Source organism: Nasonia vitripennis (assembly GCF_009193385.2).
Source record: "Nasonia vitripennis strain AsymCx chromosome 2 unlocalized genomic scaffold, Nvit_psr_1.1 chr2_random0010, whole genome shotgun sequence".
Lineage (NCBI taxonomy): Eukaryota > Metazoa > Arthropoda > Insecta > Hymenoptera > Pteromalidae > Nasonia > Nasonia vitripennis.
In genome coordinates this window covers 989,417-1,011,164 of record NW_022279617.1, presented here as the reverse complement: position 1 = coordinate 1,011,164, position 21,748 = coordinate 989,417, and the positions used below count along the sequence as shown (strand labels likewise).

Genomic DNA, 21,748 nt, shown 5'->3' with positions numbered 1-21,748 from the left:
GCCATCGATACAGAAAAAGAAAAAGTAAAACATCGAAGTATAAAGTAAAAAAGTTTTTATATTTATTTTACACACATTTATTATTTGAATCAGAAATAAATTGCATTATGTTTTTTTAAATAACGTTGTTGTTTTTCCATTTAATTTATTCATAAATTATTATTGTTTTAAGTATACATAGATATACATACATACGTATGTTTGTATACATATGCTATACACACATACATGTAAACACGCATGTTGAAAATACATATGTATAAGCAGAATTATAAAGTTTGTAATACATACCATGTCGTCACACAGATTATACATACAATTACTGGCAACAGTTAATATAATTATTTAGTGATAATTCCACTGTATAAATATTTTAATTCTATTAGAAATATTTTTGCAGCAGAAATTGGTAGGTACTTAAATTTTTTGCACTTTTCTATTAGATAAGTAATAATAAACAACCAACAACACTAAAAAATGTATGTTCATTATTTAAACTTGTACAATATGTAAGCTGTAAAATATTGTATTTAACACGATAATAATTAATTAATAACATACATATTAATATAAAATATTGCATCTAAAGTTATGTTAATGTAAAAAAATTTTTATCTAACGTAACAGAATATTTATTATTGTTAACAAATGAAGATTGTACTTTTTACATCATTTCATTTAATATTAAAAATAATACGAATATACATTTTCTATTAAAATTTTTGTATTAATGTCTTGTATAAAAAAAGTTCTGCAATACGTAATGAAGGTATTTCTTGAAGAATCAATTTACTTAAAATTAAAAAATGTTTGATATAATTTCAAGTCATAGCGATTATTCTAGAAAATATTGTTTAAGAGCTAAATATTCCGATTAATTACCCATATTTTAAATGTATGTATAAGTTTGATTTCACTTCATAAAATTTAATAAGTTAAAATAAATCTTTTACTAAAATACAATTTTAACTATTTTATAAGTTATCTATTAAAATTTACTTTTAACACTTTTGGAATTACAAAATATTTATTTATTATCTATTTCATAAAAGCTTCCTAATCAATAAATTATTTTATAATAAAAAATTAATAATTACTATTTGCAATTAAATAATTGTTTAAGTAGTTTTTTATTTATTATTTTTTGCAGAAAACAGTCTAAGTTCTAGTAATGCAGTAGAATTTTTAAATTTATTTAGATATTTATCGACTTCAAATACTAATTTAATAATTGAAAATATGTGATTTGAGTCATTTTTTTTATTTTTGTAATATTTATAATCTAAGTAAATATGCCGGACTATAGTCGAAGCGAAATTGTTGATATTTTATTGATTTTGGGAGAGTGTCGAAGAAATTATAATGCAGCAGCACAATTATATCGGAGGCGTTTCCCAAACAGAAATCATCATCCATCTCGAAGTACGATCCAGAGAATTGAACAGCGAGAGAGGCGAGGACCTCAAAGATCACGACAACGTCATAGAGTAATGACTATCGAGCGAAATGATCCACGAGTATTGGTGGTGCTTGCTATGATTTATTTAGATCCTCATATTTCAATTCGACAAATAGAAGTACGATCTGGCATCCCGAGAGAAACAGTGAGAAGAATAACAAGACTCCATCGTTACCATCCATATCATATTACTTTGACCCAAGAGCTAACAGAACGTGATTTTGAAAGAAGGTTACGATTTTGCCAATGGGCACAGGAAAGATTGCAAAACGATCCACATTTTTTCAGGTACGTCATGTTTTCCGATGAAGCCACTTTCCATAATACAGGTCAACTAAACCGACACAATTCCCACTATTGGTCCATTGAAAATCCTCATTGGACCCGTGCAGTCGATCACCAACATCAATGGAGTCTTGTAGTATGGTGTGGTATTGTTAATGGCTATCTAATTGGGCCTTACTTTTTTGACGGTAATGTTAACAGAGATAGATACCTCCATTTTCTGACAAATGAATTACCAAATCTGTTAGAAGATGTTAATATAAAAACCAGAATGCGTATGTGGCTTCAACATGATGGTGCACCTGCGCATAGAAGTTTAGATGTTCAAGATTTTTTAAATCAAACATACCGTAATAGATGGATAGGTATTGGACGTGGTGAAGATCATGTTGAGTGGCCTCCACGATCCCCAGATCTCACGAGCCCAGATTTTTATTTATGGGGCTTTTTGAAAAACAGCGTGTATGTGGACGCCCCTACTACTAGAGAAAATATGATGCAAAGAATCATTAATACTTGCAGAGGCATACCAAGGCATGTGCTTCTGTCGACTGTTGGAAGCTTTGAGCGAAGAATTCAACTATGTATTAGACATCATGGAGGGATTTTTGAACACTTAATTAGGTAAAGCTTAAACTCTATTTAGAAAGTGATTTTTTCATGGTCTTGCCTTCATCTGCCGGTATCTTCACGTCTTGCCTTAATCGGCTGGTGTCTTCACGTCTTGCCTTCATCGGCCGGGCTATGATTCTTGCCTTAATCGGCCGGTATCTTCACGTCTTGCCTTCATCGGCCGGATCAAAATGGGACCTGAAAATCCACCCTGCTACGTCCTCGTCGTGGGTCCTGGACATCAAGTTTTATAATGATGACAAAACGCAGGAAATGGTACGCTAAATGATTAAAATCTTTTCTTCTATTTTAAATTTACTACTTCGTTTAAAGTGCAACATTTTACACGCTTTCAGGATCCGGAGTCGAAAAAGTGGGTGCTGTTTGAAAAAAAATAATTTGACCTTGAAATGACCTTGTAGGACTGGCTCAAATTCGAGGTCACAATTCTCCCCCCCCCCCCCCTATACAACAACTTTGGTCTCTACCACTTTTTTTTAATTTGGCGTTGCTAGAGGAATTACGTAGGCGGGGTTTCATTCTGGCTGCAGGACATTGAGATGACCTTCAGTGCAGCAACCGAACATACCATTCTGAACGTAAAATTTACCGCTCTTTCCATTCCCGCAATAAAAGAATGGGGTTCCTATTTAAAAAACCAAAGTTGGCCTTCAAATGACCTTGAAAAACGCGTTCAAAGTCAAATCCAAGGTCACCATCGGGTTGCCCCTTCGATATCCTACAACTTTGGTCTCTACCATTTTTTCGATTGTGGCTGTCCCTGACGAGTTATGAGCGGTGCCCGTTTAAATTGGGTCACCCTGTATAGGCCATATTAATGTTAACCACCTTGCGTCACACTTTGCGTTATTCAAGGAGCATTATACGGCATCCCACTTCGATTTAATCGGAGTAAATGAAATATTTCTTTCCGTGACTGACCCCGACGATCGGCTGACGCTCAGTGGTTTCTACTTTTTTAGGGTTGATAGAGAGGGCCAGGCCGATGGTGGAGTGGCTTTTTATACGCGAGATTTTTTCAAGGTCAAGATCCTTGCGCACTCAGGCAGCAAAATTTCTGAATTTGTAATTGCAAAATTAGTATACAATAATATCAAGCTTTTATTCGCTGTTGTCTATCGCAGGACTGACTCTGCCCACCCATCACACTTCTTCCAGTGCCTAGCCCCGCTCCTGCCTCATTACTTGAATGCTGTTGTAACAGGCGACTTCAACGCAGACATGTGTACGCAGAACGCCAATTCTATCTATCTTCGCCCTTCTCTTGAATCTCTCACGCTTTACCTGGTGCCTTCTGAGCCTACACACCATGTCTTTCGGTACGATCGCCCGCCCTCATATACGTGGCTTGACCTCTTCATAGTTAATTGCAGGGACTCGGTTGTAGCCCTACGTAAATTTGATTTGCCGTTCATCGCTGGTCACGACTTCATTGAGTTGACCATACGAGCAGCCAAGCCCCCAGCCTGCGAGAAGGTAATCATGTGCCGCAACCTGAAGAAAGTGGATCCTGCTGTCATCTCAACTGTTTTGCGCGGCATTCTCGTCCCTCTCGCTAGTGCTTTTCAGAACGGTCAAAACCGTTTTCTGACCGCATCCCCAACCTCTTCCGGTGACGCTTGGGCTCTGCCCTGTGGATACGGATGTATTCCAGCGGCACATTACGTCAGCATTCATCTCTACCTATGATGCAGTTGCCCCTCTTTGTCGGATCACGCTGTCGTACCGGAGAAAACCCGGGGTCTCTCCCGCGATCAAGGCGCTCATGAAACGACGTGATGTGGCGCACGGTTTGGCGCGCTCCTCAGACGTCTACAGCGACCTTGAACGCTTTCGAGTGCTGCGATCTGAGGTATCAAATCTCCTGAACACAGCCAAGAACGAGTACCTAGCAGGCAGGCTAGCCTTAGCCTCTGATTCGAACTCAAAATGTCGAGAACTATGTTTGATGTACGTAACCTCTTTACGCCTTCCATCACCTCTACTCCACTTCGATGCGGATGCGCTAAACAGACACTACGCTGCTATAGTTAACAGACACCCGTTGCTGTCTGAGGAAGTTTTTCAGGCGCTTTTTGACTTCCCCTTGCTGAACCAGCTGCTGACAGAGACTTTGACCTTCGGCCCGTTACTTCGGCCGAGGTGCGCGACGCTGTCCTGAGTGCCTCTTCCAAAGCTTCTGGAGTCAATGGGATCTCAGTTCTTATGCTTAAAGTGGAACTTCCCGAAGTACTCGATTACCTAACTGATCTCATTAATGCCTGTCTATTAAACGGAACGTTTCCGTCCGACTGGAAGAAAACCCTTATCGTCCCACTGGAAAAGAGTAAAACTCTCTCTTCGCCTCCGGACACGCGCCCTATTGCGTAGCTCCATGAGTTGTCCAAGGTCCTTGAGCGCTTGGTCCACTTCCAGCTTACTAGCTACCTTGAAGAACATAGACTCCTCGACCCTAGGCAAGTCGGCTTTAGGGCCGGCCACAGTACTCAAACAGCTTTATTGGGTGTTCTTGATGACATCCGAAGGGCCATCGATGATCGCAAGCTCATTATCCTGATCCTATTCGATTTTTCAAAGGCCTTTGATTCGATCCCGCATGCAAAACTGATGGCCAAACTAAAAGCAATGGGAGTTCAAGGGCGCTAGCTTCGCTCCTTTTTTAAATACCTAGACGACCGCCTTCAGGCTGTGATAAATAAGGGTGGAGCTGCCTCTGGTTGGTTAAGAGCGTCCTCAGGTGCCCCCAGGGGAGAGTTCTTGGACCGCTGGTATTCGCAGTATATATCAACGACCTCTCGCGAGTTCTGCAGTTTTCGAGACATATGATCTTCGCCGACGACACGCAGAGACACCATCAATGCTATCCGAACGAACTGCCTAGCGCCCTGGCGGCAGTTAAAGCCGATGCAGAGGCTGTGTTTAGCTGGGCAAACGATAATGGGCTTCTCCTTAACCTCAACAAGTGCAAGGCTATGATTTTAGGCAGTCAATTTTATGTGAGCCTGCTTCAAATGCTTAGCGTTTTCGCTTTCAGTCTTACAAATCTGTAATTTTTTATGTAGAATGCTCAGTACAACAATCACTGTACTTGATGTAACGTAAGAATCTCCACAGATTATCTTTGTTGCTTCTTCAAAAGGCTTGAGTAAGTTAATAAACTCTTTGACAGTTTCCAATTCCAATGCTGTTAGCATGGCTGGCGCTTTTGGAAATTTCAACAGAGTAAGCGTGATTGGCTCAGAATTCAAAAGAAATCTTTCCAACATGTAATGTAATATTCCAACATGTAATATGTGGAATTCCAACGTGTTTCAACGCTTTGGATCAGTTTTAACGTTTTGTGTGTACGTAGTTCGTCCGCAGCAGAAACTGATTGTTTAAAAAAAGTTACAATCGACTTAACTTTTTTTGTCAAAGGACTGATTAAACTGTCTTCTACGATGATTCGTGAAGGGACTAAGTTTAACGTATGTGCGAAACATGGAAGACATTTTTCAACATCAAAAATATCGATGATTGCCTTCCTAATGTTGGCTGCATTATCTGAAATTACGGCTACTACTTTTTCACTTTTTATACCCCAATTTTCTAATATTTCAATGATCCACTTTTGTATATTTTCAGAAGTATGTTTCCGATCCAATTCTTTGACACCAATTGTGACAGATTTGGTTTTGTTATTGAAAATATAGTGGGCTGTGAATCCTAGATAACTTTTGTTATTTAAAGTGTCTGTCCATATATCTGTAGTCAGTGATAATGCATCAACTTTGGACAACTCTTCTTTTGTTAATCCAGCTAAATACTCATACTTCTCCTCTACCAATTCTGTTATTGATTTCCTAGATGGAGGTTTATAGAACAGGTTTAAAGCTTTTACGAATTCTAAAAACCCCTCCTTCTCAACAGTTCGAAAAGGCAGATTATCCTTAGCCAGCATGTAAACTAATTTGGCGTTTGTTTCCGTGGCTTTTGATCCTTCTACAAATATATAATTAGGGTTAATTTGTATTGTTAGTTTAGTATCAAAATAGTAGTAGCTTCTAAAAAAGTTCAAAATTAAAATATGCTTGTTAGTCAAACTTAGAAGAACATACTCTGGTATGAAATTTGCTTCGAAAAACTATCGTCCACTCTTCCTTGTTTTGCTTTTGTTGTCGCAATATGGCTTTTGCTAGCAAGCATAGAATCTGATTGCGTAGCTTCTACGTAAGATTCTGAAGATGGCTGACCAGTTGTCGATTCAAGTTTGTGTTTTTTATTAGTTTCCTCTTCTTCTTTTGTCATCTTATAAAAAAATAAATAGAAAATAAAATTAACATGATGGCATGCAGACAAAGTTTTTTTTCAATTAAATCAGAATCATACTTACAGTAGCTTTTCGTTTCCCACTTTTAGTGTCCGGTTTAGACAAAGTCATGTTATGAGATCGCTGTAGATGTAAGTACAAATTTGTCGTATTACCAGAAGCTTCTTTCGAACAAATTTTACATCTGCTGAACTCACGGCTGAGTTGCGTGAAATGCTTCCAAACCTCGCTTGTCTTAGGCACTGTGAACAATAATTAAAATTTTATGATATTTGATAATTAAAATTGAGAAAAAAAACGTTTAGGATTTGGTTGGATAAAGAGAAATGATGCCTACTATTGTGGACAGAGGATCACACATTCGCCTATATACAAAGTACAAACACACTTGCCAATTCTCAACTGATACTGTAATAATAGTATTAGACACGATGAAAATTAGAATGTTATTGGGATTTTAATGATGCATGTAAAGAAAGATGAAACAATCATTTCCTTTTTTAATTTACCTGACTGGCTGACTCCAGACTTGAGATTGGAGTTTTGAATTTTGAAGTTGGAATAGACAGGTTGAAACTTTGAATGTTGCTTCTGCAAAGTGATTTGGGCCGTTGTTTGAAAAAAAAAAGAAGAATTGAGCTTCTCACACTCGTCTACACTTCTTAACTCAGGTGCTGAAACTGAAAAGAGACGTTGAATGTTGTTTGATTTAATAAATACAAGAAACGAATGCTGCTATCTAAGTAGCTACTACTAAAAATATAAACTTACTTATTTTTATTACAATCAATCTTCATAATCAGACCAGTCAGAAAAGCTACTGTTTAATAAGACAGTATCTGCTATACTTTCGTCAGATAAATCTAATTTTAAGAACCAATCAAACACTTTGTTTAAAATATTTTTCATTAATGATAAATTACGTAATGCTAGAACTTCAATTTGAGATTTGTATAATTTATACTGTTGTCGTCGGATTTCTAACATAATTGCTTCTAACGTTTTGCAATTCGATAGTAAGATAGATTTGAAATCGTATAAATCTTCTGTAAAAAAACTTGGTTTCATCCGTTAATCTAGATAACAATCTGTTCAATACCGAATGTTGTTCATTTAAGTAATTTTCTAATTCAGCTATTATGCTGTACATCTGTAAAAAGATGGATTATTGTAGAGGAGTATAAAGCTTAATTGTAGGTTAGGGTTACGCAAGGTCGGGAGCACCGGCATAGACATCGCGGGCACGATGCACGCTTCGAAGTGCGAATGCACAATTAAATTCTAAAAGAAAATATGTATATTGAATAGTCTAACTTGTAAGCTTGTAAAACTGCAACATCAAGTTGCGAATTATTGATGTGTTGAGTTCTAAACTCGGACTCCGGAGTCAACGACTTGTTGCTGGAATGCACTCGCCGCTCGATCCGGGAGTTTCGGCCTTCGGGACACGGGCTTGAAATTTCCTGCGGCAGTACGGCGTGCTTTACCACTCGTCAACGTGCGCCGAGGCGTGCGATCTTCTCTGCTAGATTTCTCGCTGTCACTCAGAATTCTTCTCTTCTCAACGATAAGTACTTGATCACTTGTACCGTTTACGTGTGTCCTCAGTCCTGGTCGCTTGAAATCTGAGAAAGTGCGAGAGCGAACCGCGAGCTCGTCCGAGTCGTCCGACTGCGACTTGTTGACTTGTTGTGAGACGCGAGCTAACTATGTGCTATTCTGCGAATTCACAGTTTCGTATACATTCGAAATCAACCGTCGTCAAAGTGGTCAAAGTGATACCTATATATACCGCTTTATTATTATTAATACTAGCTTCTTAAAATTTATTATTTATTCTTGCTGCGCTTGGAGTAATATGGTTTAACATATATTTTAAGATTTTTGTATCGACAAACCGATATTGCCTTGGCTGTATCGATACACCGATGTATTACTACGCAAAATATCGATAATGACCATCCGATATATCGATATTCATTTGTATCGATACAGTATCGCCCATCCCTATTGGGATCCGAAGAGGAGCATCGACAGGAAAAGATCGGGCTATCGAGTTGCCGATCGCTTAGCACCGTGCCGCGGCCGACTTGCGGCCGGATTCCTCGGGCTCGGACTCCTTTCGCTTAGGCACCGCGTAGTCGATCGGCTCCTCCGGTGAGAATGAACAAGTGAGGAGCGAGTTGAAAGCGCTTCCGAAGGATTCTCGTAGAACCGTCGTGCTTTCTTATTTTCATTTCTTTTTCGTCGCGTTATCTCAGCTTCGTCGACGCGAGTGAAAATATCGAAGGCTATACAGTGCACCGCTGCAGTAATAAGTAACTCAATTGTCACTTTGTGACGTGGTAACCTGGGCTTGTGTATTAGGGAAATTCTAACTCTAATTTTTCAAACACATTTATATAATTATTGTTGCACCTATGCTCGTTATATCGCTATCGACTTGAAAGCTAATCACCTAATATTACTGGAGGAAAATGATTTATATTAAAAGATTACTTTATTAGCAAAATATTGCAAGTTGAATTTTCGCTCAGTATATATCTTTCCGCCTTGAGATGGTCTTCCTTTACCTCTCCCGTCGTCGGGTCACGTGGCTTCCGGCCATGGAAGGCTCAAAAATTTGAATAGACAAGAAAATAAAGCAATGAACCATAGATTTTTTAAGCCGTAAGATGGAATACGGTCATTTGCGTTCGATTCGTAAAAGCATTCTCAAATATTGTAAACAAAGTTTATCAATTACGTTTAAAAATAGGCATTTTTACGTAAAAAATGCATTTTAGAAGTGATATTTACAACTCAGTAAATATTAATGGAAATGAGTCAGCTTCTGCTACTTCGGGGTTTTTGCAGTTGCTGCACACGAATATCACCTTGGGAGCGTGCCAGATCCGTCCCTTGGAATAGCATACACCGGAGAGCCCTTTGAATACAGTTCAGTGCCACAGAGAGAAGTACAAGCTAAGGACCGTCGAGTGGAATCTCCGGCGTTAGCAAAAGCAGTTGACCATCCTTATTTTAACTTGCCACGTGAACGCGTGTAGATTGTACAGTCAGCATCTGCCACAAAGGGTGATTAGAATCTAAAGTGCCATTTAAAGTGCGTAGGATTATAATCATAGTAAGTTGTTAAGATAAATCATAGGTACTTTACAATTAATAAATAAATAAGACTAAACTTACTAAATACTACTGTAAAACGACAACATCCTAAACTAAATATAGCGAAACTCCGTCAACTCTGTAAACTGAACGTCTGTGAAGTGCTCTAGGCCAATAAAAACATAACAATCAATATAAATAAAACCCTTGTGTACTAAATTGATAATAATAATTAAACCTCAATCAGAACAAATAAATTCAAATCAGCTTCGCAGTCACGACGTGCAGGTAAGAGTACATTACTTGTGGACGAACCATCAGCATCCACACACGAGGCGAGTTAGGCGGACATAACGTGGAGTCCGCAGGACACAGAAGTGTCACAAGTGACTTGCCTGCAACGACCGTAAGTACAGCGGACACTTACACGTCCGCCAAACGCAGTCTAGAACAGAATACCGTCCGCACGCAATTACGCGTCCGCGCAGACTAGCAGCGCGGGACATCCTCAATTCCACAGTCCGCGTGTAACTTTAGTAACAGAACAGGCTCTTGAGCCGAAGGCTAGTTCTCGCGAATAAATAATTATTTGTAAGACTCGCGCAGCTCGTCCTACTATCTAGTACGGTCTTTACAATGTAATACATGTATAATCTTTATAAATATTGGCAAGTAAAAGTTTCTTCACAAAAGTAGTGGAATCCCCAAAACAAACATAACTGATGTCAAGTAATTGTTTTTCATATTTTTTTTAGGTATACGCAGGCAGGTAATTATTTTATAAAATGAAATATTTTTTTACTTTAATAATTAAAGTTTAATTCTTAGTTGATTTAATAGTTTAGATTTAAAAGTAAAATTAAAAATTACTTATCTTTCTTAACATTTCCAGAAGCATATTCAATAATACACTTTTAATCCATAGTTCAAAGGCTATTTGAATAATTAAACCATATAATATTGGAATATAAGACTCAAGATTTTTATATTTTTCAAATTTTTCTTATAACTTTTGAACTATGGATCAAAAGTATATGACTTTATATGCTTTTGGAAATGCTAAGAACGATAAGTAATTTCAAAATTTACCTATTAATCTAAACTATTGTATTAACTACAAATTGAAGTAAATAATATTTTATTTTAGGTACATCTAAAAAATATGAAAAACAATCACTTGCCTTCAGTTATGTTAGTTTTGGGGATTTTACTATTTTTGTAAAGAAACTTATACTTGTCAATATTTAACCTTTTAGAAGGGTTTTTTATATTAGATCCATTAATTCATACCATTGTTATAGAATTATAGAATCTAAGTATATATGTTTGTAAAAAGCATAAAAGTATATATCCTCAAGTTGAAGATATCCTTTTTTTGTAAATAAATAAGAAAGGGTCAGTAAAAATGTCATCGTTCTCTTTTAAACATAATTAAGGTATCTTATCTTGTTAACAAGCTGTAAAGATACCTTATCTTTGTGAATAAATAAGGTGTCAGTGATGACGTAATATTTTAATTATTTGTTTATGCATTCATGATATTCTATCTTATCATAATTACTTGTTTATGCGATAAAGGCTGAGCCAGTAATGTCTCTTATCTTATCTTAACTACTTGTTTATATGATAAGGTTGAGTCAGTGTTCTTTATATAAACATGATATTGTTTATTATAATGCCTTTGTCTTAAGTACCTGTTTATAAACATGATACCTTATCTTAATATCTTTATTACTTGTTTACACGATAAGTTGAGGATGCGCTGGTGATAACGTCATTTGTTATTTTTTGCTATACTGGCTTATTTACGACTAACGTTGGCCACACGGGTAACAGATAGGCTACATGATTCTGGTTGAGGTCAGAAGAGAGTACGTTGCTTTGCAGTTACTCGATGCAGACTAACTTCGAATTCTGAGCTGCTCGTGACGACAGCAACTAGTTCCGTTCCGTCAAGGGCGGGCCTTACGTTGCAGTAGTGTCCTCTGACGGCAGGCAGCGCCTATCTCACCACGTATGCGTCCACCGCAGGACAAGGAAACGGTGTAGCTGCGCAGTCTAGCGTTGCAATTCTCGAGCTTTGCTAACTAGAAATTACGTTGGTGGTGGTAAAACCAGCATGCTCAGACTCTCATTAAGCTAGGTTTTCCACTTGCCGGGTCATTTATGGGCCTTTTTACAGTTATAACTATATGAACCTATATATCTCGGGCTGTCATCTAGAAATCCCCCAATAATAGCGTGCAATCGTCGGCGTGTCGTCGGTTGATTTTTCCCCAAGAAAGACCCAAATGCAGGCCTAATGACTGCCCTACTGAAAAAAATCGCGCGATTAGTCATGTGATTCTTTGCGAAACCATTTTAAATAAAATAAATTTGTTTAATTTTAACACCTAAATTGGCCACCCCACTTAATAATTTTGTATTTTAAACAAATTAATTTTATTAAAAAAATTATTTCAGATGAATCGCACGATTTTTTTCAGTAGGGTGTTGTGGAGAGCGTAATACACGTGAATAATTCTACTTGACTTCTGTACAAATAAATAGGCAGATTTAAGAAGACGAAAGGCCAAGAATCTGAAATTAACCAATAAAATCGAGTAAAATTATTTAACAGTAATATATTTATTGGAAATTTGAATAGCATGCGCATGAATCAGCGATCAGAGGAGCATCCGAGGCCGAGACGTTTACCTTGCTTGCTGGGATTAGCACGCGATTAACTAAATATTTAAGCTCACTTGATACTGGGTGCCAGCTTTGGTGGATGTGTTTTCAAAAATATTTTTATCTGTGAAAGGCTTGGCTGAGTTATGTTAAGTGTGACTGTCTGCGACTGCTGAAATGTCATGTTGCCCTGCATTGCTTGTTTTGTGCTGACATGAAAGAAGGAATAATTCAACATTAAGATTTTTATACATTGCTACTAATATTCTTTCTATATATTTTGTGATATATATTTCATAGTTATTTTGGCGATAGCCCCCCTCCCCTTTACTTCTACCCTCACAGACCCCCACAAAGTAACGCAAATAAATACTTTATATTTATGATATTTAAAAAATAATTCCTCCTACAGCCCTTCCAGTTTTCTACATGAATTGAAGATTTTGAAGATATTTATATATAATATCTTTTTCTTTGGTAAATTATAAAACTTTGAAGAAAAATCAGATTTAAAGTATTTTTATACATATAAATGAATATGATATCTATTCGCTCCGTGCAAAGCATGACGCGTCATCTACCGGATCGAGAGGCGCAATAAAATAAGATTACGCTCATTGGCTTACATAGGGTACACGCTTAAATATACATTTATAAATTAAAAAATTATTTTGAATGAGTAAATAAACACATGTGGTGTTACTTAGCTCATTGATAATCAATTTACAAAATATCTCATTGATTTCCATGTGACCAGTGGGGACGGCGCAATAATAATAATTTTATATTTATGTTGATTACGAATAATATATTGTGTGAAAATGATAGAATCAAAATATTACTGAATTTTTCGAGACCAGAGGTATTCGGGAATTAGGAATTAACTCAATAAAATAAAAACTAATAATTAATGATAACTCAGCACACGTTTATAATATATTTGGGGAAATGATCTGAAAAACTTTTTTTTATTTATAGTGAGTCGTAATACACACTTAAACAGACCCGAGATTGCTGGCCATCGATCATGTCTCAACTCTCACACACTCGAATCGATCGATTCTAGCAGCGTACATACGGATGCCACACACACATACGTAAGGTATTGAATGAAAGGAAGCGCGTGAATGCTGAATGGTTATGGTGATTGCTGTTGACCTCCTCCTTACCCTAATGGGCGGGTGTAGGCGAGACACAGACACGCTGGTGGTCAAGAGATTGAAGGGATCCAATAGCGGACAACAGCATCAGGATAGAGTGTTCGGGCCTAAGGATGTTATAAACTCCTCTCGTTACACGCGTGCACGAGAATCCGAGGGCCCGCAACGAAATCTCGTAGACATTAGGTAGCGCAGCAGATCCGCCAGCGTCCGCAGGGTTCCCAGCAACATCGTCAGGAGCGGAGGCAGTAGCAAACCCCAGAAACGTCTCTTACACGTGCTAAAGTACTGCAGCTAGCTATAGGAGGGAGTAAGAAAAATTGTGGCAATTCTACGGCTGCACGTGCAGGAGAATACTGCGACGCAATTCACGTGGCCTAAGTCGCGCGTATCATGCGTTTCCGTCGGCTAGCTATGGGATAGCGCGGGGACTTTGTAAGTCTAGCTCAGCTGCCGGACAAGAACGAACTGCGTAGCGTTCCACTGAAAGCATGCTCGTACAAGAAGAAAGTAGCTTATCTGCCTAGTATCTTCAAGATCACGTGTGCGCAAGGAGATGTGTTTACATTTGCGCTCTGTGTGACTTTCTGCGTGGAAAGTATCTCGACTCGCACACACGCGTCATCTTAACGCTACTATCTACTTTGTCCTTCCACGAGATTGCTGAAAAGTAAAACGAAATATGAAAAAATTGTACAATGACTTGCATATGACAATTGACTAATTTATTGTAGCATAACGTTATGTGGTATCGGAAGAGCGCATTATTTTAATACCCTTGGCATATTATAACAGAGAAATCTTGAAACTATAGTAGTGCTGATCCGCCGCAATATTGTGAGGCAAATAACAAAATAAAAATTCCATTTTGGTCGCATAATGTGCGCGTCGTTCAAAAAAAGCAAAAATCAATAATCTATTCTATTACCTTGCAACACCGCTTTGTCTCTCTCTCTCTCTCCTTCTTGAGTATGGATTGGGCGTGATGCCTATTTTGCGGCGCTGCGGGGAGAAGCGATGAGTGCTCCGTTACATCCAATGAATAGAAATGGAAACTAGCGCGCCACACGCGGTCTTACGCGTGCGCGCTCGCCCGATCCACTGACGCTCGCGTTTCGCACTTGCCTCGATATTGCCTGATGCTCGCGCGAAGCGAGGCAATCAATTAAAGCTTTTGGGACAGATAGGGCGTGTCACACCGAAATTGTTATACAATTATATGTACCAAAAATCGTTTTTAAGGTTATTGTTTATGTATAAACGTTTTTAAATAATGTTTGTCACGGTATACAATTGTGTTTTTAAAATATCTACAACTTTTATATTTTAGGTTTTTATGTATAATGTATAGTCTCAAAGTTTTATGATGAATACTGGTTTGTTGCTATCAAAAAATCGATTTTGGCCTGTTAACTCGAATTAAAAGCATTTTTATGCTCAAGTGTAAATAGGAAAAAGTTGTATTTCTTTGAGATCTATAACTTATTTCTATAACATTTTCTTTGTAGTATGCATAGAATTCGAGTTAGAGCCAAAAAACCGTTTTTAGCGATTTTCGGATGTGACCGCATTCTGCGTATACATGCAGGATCGAGCCCAAAATAAAATTGGCACCTTATTATCACGAGGGAAGTTCGCACACAAATTTTTAGCCCGATGGATAGAAGTCTCTTAGAGATAATCGTGTAACACCAACATTTTTATTTAATAAACACGCAAAAATTGAACAAATTGTGCCCGCATTTTAAAAAAACGTAGACGATCGAGATAAAAAAAAAAGTTATTAGGTTTGTGCAAGAGGCGACTCCTCCCAAAATTTCAGCCCGATCGGTCAGAAATTGTGTGAGATATCGCATCTCACACATTTTTCGATGACAACACTATAAGGCACTTCCGTGTCGCGGTCGTGCCTAAAAATGCAATTCGAAAACTCGTACGTGCGCGCAATATCGAGCTGATGAAAGCGCTGCTTTCATCGTCGTTGTGCATATTTCATGCCCTTATTAACAAAAATACGTCCCGAGACGTAGACTAGTGATGGAAATACCTCATGCCCTTATTAAGAAAAATACGCCCCGAGACGTAGACTAGTGATGGAAATACCTCATGCCCTTATTAAGAAAAATACGTCCCGAGACGTAGACTAGTGATGGAAATACCTCACCCGAGTCTTAAATAGCTATTCTCCCCATGTTTCACACCGTATTTTTCTTAACTAGGACATGAAAGGATCCTTTTTATGCATGAAAGTAGCGTAGGTAATTGTGCATTTCGAGTGGTACACAATGTAGTTGAAAATTTTTTTTGTTTGCCCGCTGCTGACTTTGTTGCCCACTGCGCCGGTAAAAAACTGGTATTTTACGCCCGCTCAATAGGTACAAAAAACGCGATAATCGTGCATGTGTTACAAAACGATATTTTTGATTCATGCTGTGAGACGATACAACAATCCAAGTGCTTCAAGTGGTTTATAGCCAAAAGACTGAGGATATATATTGACGTTGCTTCTCTTCGATCTGGAAATACACATGAACAGGATGCTAAAAAATAGTACGAATAATTATTTCATGTGCCCGTAAAAAAAATAGGATTGATAGTCAGCGAAGAGGAGCCTTGGTTATGTGCAAGCCTTGATGGTGTTGTGATGCACAATGGACACATTGTTAAATTTGTTAGGAATATTCTCTGTATTCGTTTATGAGGGTAAAACCCGGGCGCTATCTGATGGTCTAGACGCCCTCGCACGTCTTCTAGTTTTTCTCCGAAATTTACCTATCTGCGTTTCGGACTCATTGCGCAATTATTGTACCACATTTCTCTATATAATCATCAGTATAAAAGACTCAACTGCCTGCTGGCTTTACTACGTAATAGGGCCTCAGGATATTTCTCTCAGGTAGGGCCATAAACTCGGCTCAGAAAATAAAAGCCCCGTTTCTACTACTTTAAACACAGTACAAAAATTGTATCTCAGCAGAGCACAGCAAGAATAAGTCTTGTCAGCCTTTGCAAAAAGCGACTCCGTATTTGGCCATTAATCGTAATGTCCAGAGTCCGCAACCTTATTCTTCGTTATAGTTATAGTCTTCACACCACCTATATTAATCCGATAATTTTAACTTTTCTAATTTCTAAATAAATTTTTACATGCATTAAAAATACAGCATCTTTGTTTTATAAAATTAAAAATAGAGTCACAGCAAAATTATTGGACCTTGGAAATTAATTATACCGTGGAGATGTTCTTTGTGGACACTTAGTTTTATTACGAATAAGTCGCGAATAATTATATAACATTGATCGACACTGCTCCCGTTCCTTGGACTATACAAGATTATGTAAGACAACCAATGTTACGACTGAGGATAAGTCGATTTGGGCTTCTGATCGGTGCCACGACTCGATCAGGACTGACGCGATGAAAATCGCTATAAGTAACGCTATGAAGCACTCTCACACACTCACACAAATACGCTCGATGCGTGAGACCATAGAGTGTGTACACACGCGATGACTGTGTCCCTATTTACATACGTATGAAAATACGCGAATATTCTCAACACTCCCGCTATTTAAGCATTTTCATACAAAGATACTGTCAGGACAACAAAGTCCTATGCTCTCACGCAATCGCTCATGATGTTCTCGCGTTAGTGCTTTCGTGAAAATGTCAGCGAGTTGCAATTCACTCGGTATATATTCTACTTTTATAACGCCCGTCTTGTATTTTTCTCGAACATAATGATGATGGACCTCTATATGCTTTGTGCGCCTGTGAAATACAGGATTTTTAATCAATTGGATGGTACTTTGGTTATCAATATATAATGTGGTTGCGCCAGCACATGGAGATCCAACATTGTACAGCAACTGTCTCAGCCACATAGCTTCTCTTGTCGCGCTAGATGCGGATATATACTCCGCTTCTGTACTACTCAAGGACACGGTACGCTATCTCTGAGCACACCACGAGACAGGACCATTACAATATTTAAAAATGAAACCAGAGGTTGACCTCCTTCCTTCCTGGTCGCCTGCGTAGTCCGAGTCGCAATAAGCTTCTAATTTTAACATGCTCCCGCTGCTTTTGTACAAAATTCCGTAATTTAAAGTGCCTTGTAAATATCTTAAAATTCTTTTCGCCGCTTCTCAATGTTTTCTATTAAAATTGTCTAAATATCTACTCATAAGGTTCACGGCATACGCGATATCGGGACGCGATACGGTACAAAGAAACATTAAAGAACCTATTAGTTCCCTATTTCAATAGAGGTACATGGGGTTTTGGTGTCCAACATGTCGAAACGCTTTAGGACTTTTTAAGCATACTCGGTTTGATGAAAGAACATGATTTTTCTTACTCTATCACGCACAACTTTCATACCAACAAAAATATCTAACTCACACACCGTAATTTGGAACCTATTTTTTTAAATCTTTACAACTTTGTCAATTATATTACAATCTTTTGTTAAAATTAGACCATCATCTACAAATAATTTTATGTACACTACAACATCACTATCGCGTCGAACAAAAATTGCACTCTCCGCGTTACAGCAAATTGAATAATTTCAAGGTCGTAATAGGCTGCAATGGCAAGTATAACGCGTAGGGCATCATATCTTACCACAGGTGCGAATGTTTCTTGGTAGTTGTTTCCGTATTGCTGCCGGAAACCTCTGGCACAGAGTCGAGCTTTAAGTCGATTTTCTTTCCCAGCCTTAGCCTCCTGCACCCTGAAAATCCACTTCGAGTCGATGACTGTACAGCTGTTGGGTCTTGCTACCAGAGTCCACGTCTTATTTTTGTCGTGAGCCAATAATTCTTCATGAATTGCTATTTTCCATTGTGCAGCATTGGGACCGGTCATTGCTTCCTGATAAGAATCAGGCTCATGAATTTCAATAAAATTAGCTTCGTACTTTTTTTCTTGTATTCCCACTCGCTGGTCGTTGAGTGTGGGCTTGTTGTTGAGGCTGCTTGGAAGGTCATTTTTCCTGTTCATTATCTGCTTCGTGAATTGATTCCGAAGCCTCAGTCCCGCCTATATTGTCAGTAGCTTTAAAATTTTCTTCCGATGGTTCATCATCTGGTATTGGCGCATGAAAAATGACAGTTTCAGCTGGTTTTATGGCTTCAAAAAACCGACTCTCGTCGAACGTTACGTTTGTACTAACTGACATTTTTCCTGTGTTATAATTACAAAGGCGATAATTTCTAGACTGGTTCTTGTATCCTACGAATATAACCTTATTTGCTTTATTTGTGGTGTCTGGTTTTCTTTTTGTAGCTGTCATGTTTAATACGTAAACTGCCGTATTAACTGCCTCGGACACATCGGACTTGTGTTTTAAAAAATACACGTGTCTATAGCCAGAAAAATCATCTTTGAACGATACAAAATACCTAGCGCCTCCCAGAGAGTCCACCGGCATCGGTCCGCAGACATCGCTGTGGAAAAATGCTCCTACTTCCCACTCACGTCGCTCGGTGTTGGGCTTAAAAGGGAGCACATGCGCCTTCTCTAGCTGGCAGGCCTCGCAGGTTATGTGTGATGCTTCTTCAAATTTTACTCCGTCGACGAGTCCCTTTTGCATCATCGATTGCAGCGTCTTTACATTTACGTGTCCAGCTCGATCATGCCACAACTGAAGGTCATCACTGATTGAAGCGTTGGCTTCACTACAAGCAACGACTTCCAAGATCATTCGATAAATCTCGTTGTTTTGTTTGACTCCTTGCGCAATGACTGTATCATTCTGTAAGATGGTTACCGCCTTATCTTCGAAGAAAACCTTGAATCCCTTGGTGGTGCACACACCAACGGAAAATAAGTTCTTACAAAGATTTGGAACGTAAAGAACATTCCCTATTTTTCCAGGTATACACTGTGCATCAACATATCTATTTATCAAAATTGTACCAGAGCCTTTTATTTCAAACTTGTCATTATTTCCGAGAATAACAGTGGAACCGATTACTGGTGTAAAAGTATCAAACCAATTTTTGCGATACGTCATGTAACACGATGCGCCGCTATCGGTAATCCAGGCCTCCGTCGCGCCTCTCTTCATAATTCGATCGATGATTTCATGATTGATGGATTTGCGTGTGAGTGTCTGCTCGCAGTCGACTGTCGTAACGAGAGCACTTGTATATTTATTCTCACCGCTGTCATGCTGTGTCGTTTGTTTACCATTTGATCTCCGTTTCTTTTTGCGGCAAATCCTTGCAATATGGCCAGTCTTCTTGCAGATATGACACGTATATCCCTGATATTTATTTGGTTGATGTTTATTCACAACAGCCTTGTCTCCTGTCGAGCCGCGAGGTAATTTCGAGACTACAAGTGCGTTGGTTTCTTCGCTTTGCTTACTAAGCCGGCGTTCTTCCTTGATGAGGCGTTGTTGTAGATTATCGAGAGTCTGTTTATTTACGTCTACACTGTCCCATGCAGTAACAAAACTGTTATATTTCGATGGTAAACTACCAAGAATTTTCGAAATAATACCAACATCAGAGATCTTCTCATCAAGGTCCGATAATGTTCTTGCCATATTCAAAATTTTCGTTACAAAATATACGACCGGCTCACTTGCGTCCATTCGACAAGAATACAATTTTTGGAGTAGCGTTGACTTATTAGTCGCTGATTTATGTTCATGAATAAGAATCATCTTCATCCACATCTCATTAGCTGTCTCACTTGTAATGCAATTTTCCAGCTGTGTGGGTGCCATTGCTGAGAAAAGTATACACATAGCTTTGGCATTATCTTTCATCCATTTCTTCTTATCCTCTTCCTTATCAGACCCTGTTGGAATCTTTGACTCACCCGTAACTACTTCATAAATACCATGGGCTTGCAGCAACGCCCGCATTTGAAATTTCCAGATTTGGTAGTTGGTGCCATCAAACTTAATGTAGTGGTTGCATGGGAGTTCACTCGCCATCATGCTCACGTCAAATACTTTTCACTTTTCACAAATTTTCTTCACGCGATGCATGGGGTCTAGAGTAAAGTTCTTCTTGAGAGCGAGTTGAAATATTATTGCGACTTTGCGTACTCTGGGCCCATAACCTATTGGACCTTGGAAATTAATTACACAGTGGAGATGTTCTTTGTGGACACTTAGTTTTATTACGAATAAGTCGCGAATAATTGTATAACATCGGTCGACACTGCCCCCGTTCCCTGGACTATACAAGATTATGTAAGATAACCAATGCTACGACTGAGGATAAGTCGATTTGGGCTTCTGATCGGTGCCACGACTCGATCAGGACTGACGCGATGAAAATCGCTATAAGTCACGCTATGAAGCACTCTCACACACTCACACAAATACGCTCAATGCGTGAGACCATATAGTGTGTACACACGCGGTGACTATGTCCCTATTTACATACGTATGAAAATACGCGAATATTCTCAACAAAAATTAGTGGAGTTCAAGTGTCCAAACTTGTGTGAAAAATTGCCCATTGTTGACTACATGAAAAGAAATGTAATGTCAAATATTTGCACTTTAAAGAAAATGAAGTGGATTTAAAAAGAAGTTCACAATATTTACTCAGTGTCAATCCGGATGTACATCACTGGGATTAATAGTTGTGACTTGTACGTGTACTCACCAATGATCGATGGCAGTTGTGTCACGATTGTTTGTGATGACAAGTTTTGAAAGCAGCCTTACTGAAATGCCAAACTTTTTACTTTCATTCTTCATCACCAAAGTTAATTACTGAAGAAGAAAAAGGAGCAGTGAACAGAAATACACCATCTACTCGACATTTTACTGGTCTATATATTAGTAATGTCATGTAAATATTACTTTTTTTAATATCTGAAACTATTCAAAGTTAATTTTTTTATAATTTATTAGTTTATTTTTTGTTTACATTTTAAATATGTATTTAGGAGAGTATGGAAAGATAAAAATAAAATTTAACAGTTCACTTTGAAAAATAAAATTCATTTATTACAGTTACTTTTTCCATCAGCTATAATTGGTGGTTGTGAGTTAACAAGTGGACAACATACATGAACAATGTTATCAATACATTTTAAAAATTTTATGGAATTCTATTCAATATTTGATGTGTCCTCAGTAGCTGCATGAT

The 21,748-nt window shown here is 38.2% G+C and overlaps 2 protein-coding genes across 2 annotated transcripts in view; one reads left to right on the top strand and one right to left on the bottom strand.

Annotated features, from left to right (window-relative positions):
* The window catches only part of LOC100117476 (aromatic-L-amino-acid decarboxylase), a 745,226-nt gene that overhangs the window by 42,580 nt on the left and 680,898 nt on the right, over positions 1–21,748 (top strand). The window lies entirely within an intron of this gene.
* Positions 12,431–21,748, bottom strand: part of LOC116416589 (phosphoserine phosphatase-like) — a 61,588-nt gene continuing 52,270 nt past the window's right edge. The window contains exon 2 of the mRNA XM_031925526.1: positions 12,431–12,670. Coding sequence (XP_031781386.1) covers positions 12,532–12,670 — 139 coding nt within the window. The 3' untranslated portion in view covers positions 12,431–12,531. The remainder of the gene's footprint in view (positions 12,671–21,748) is intronic.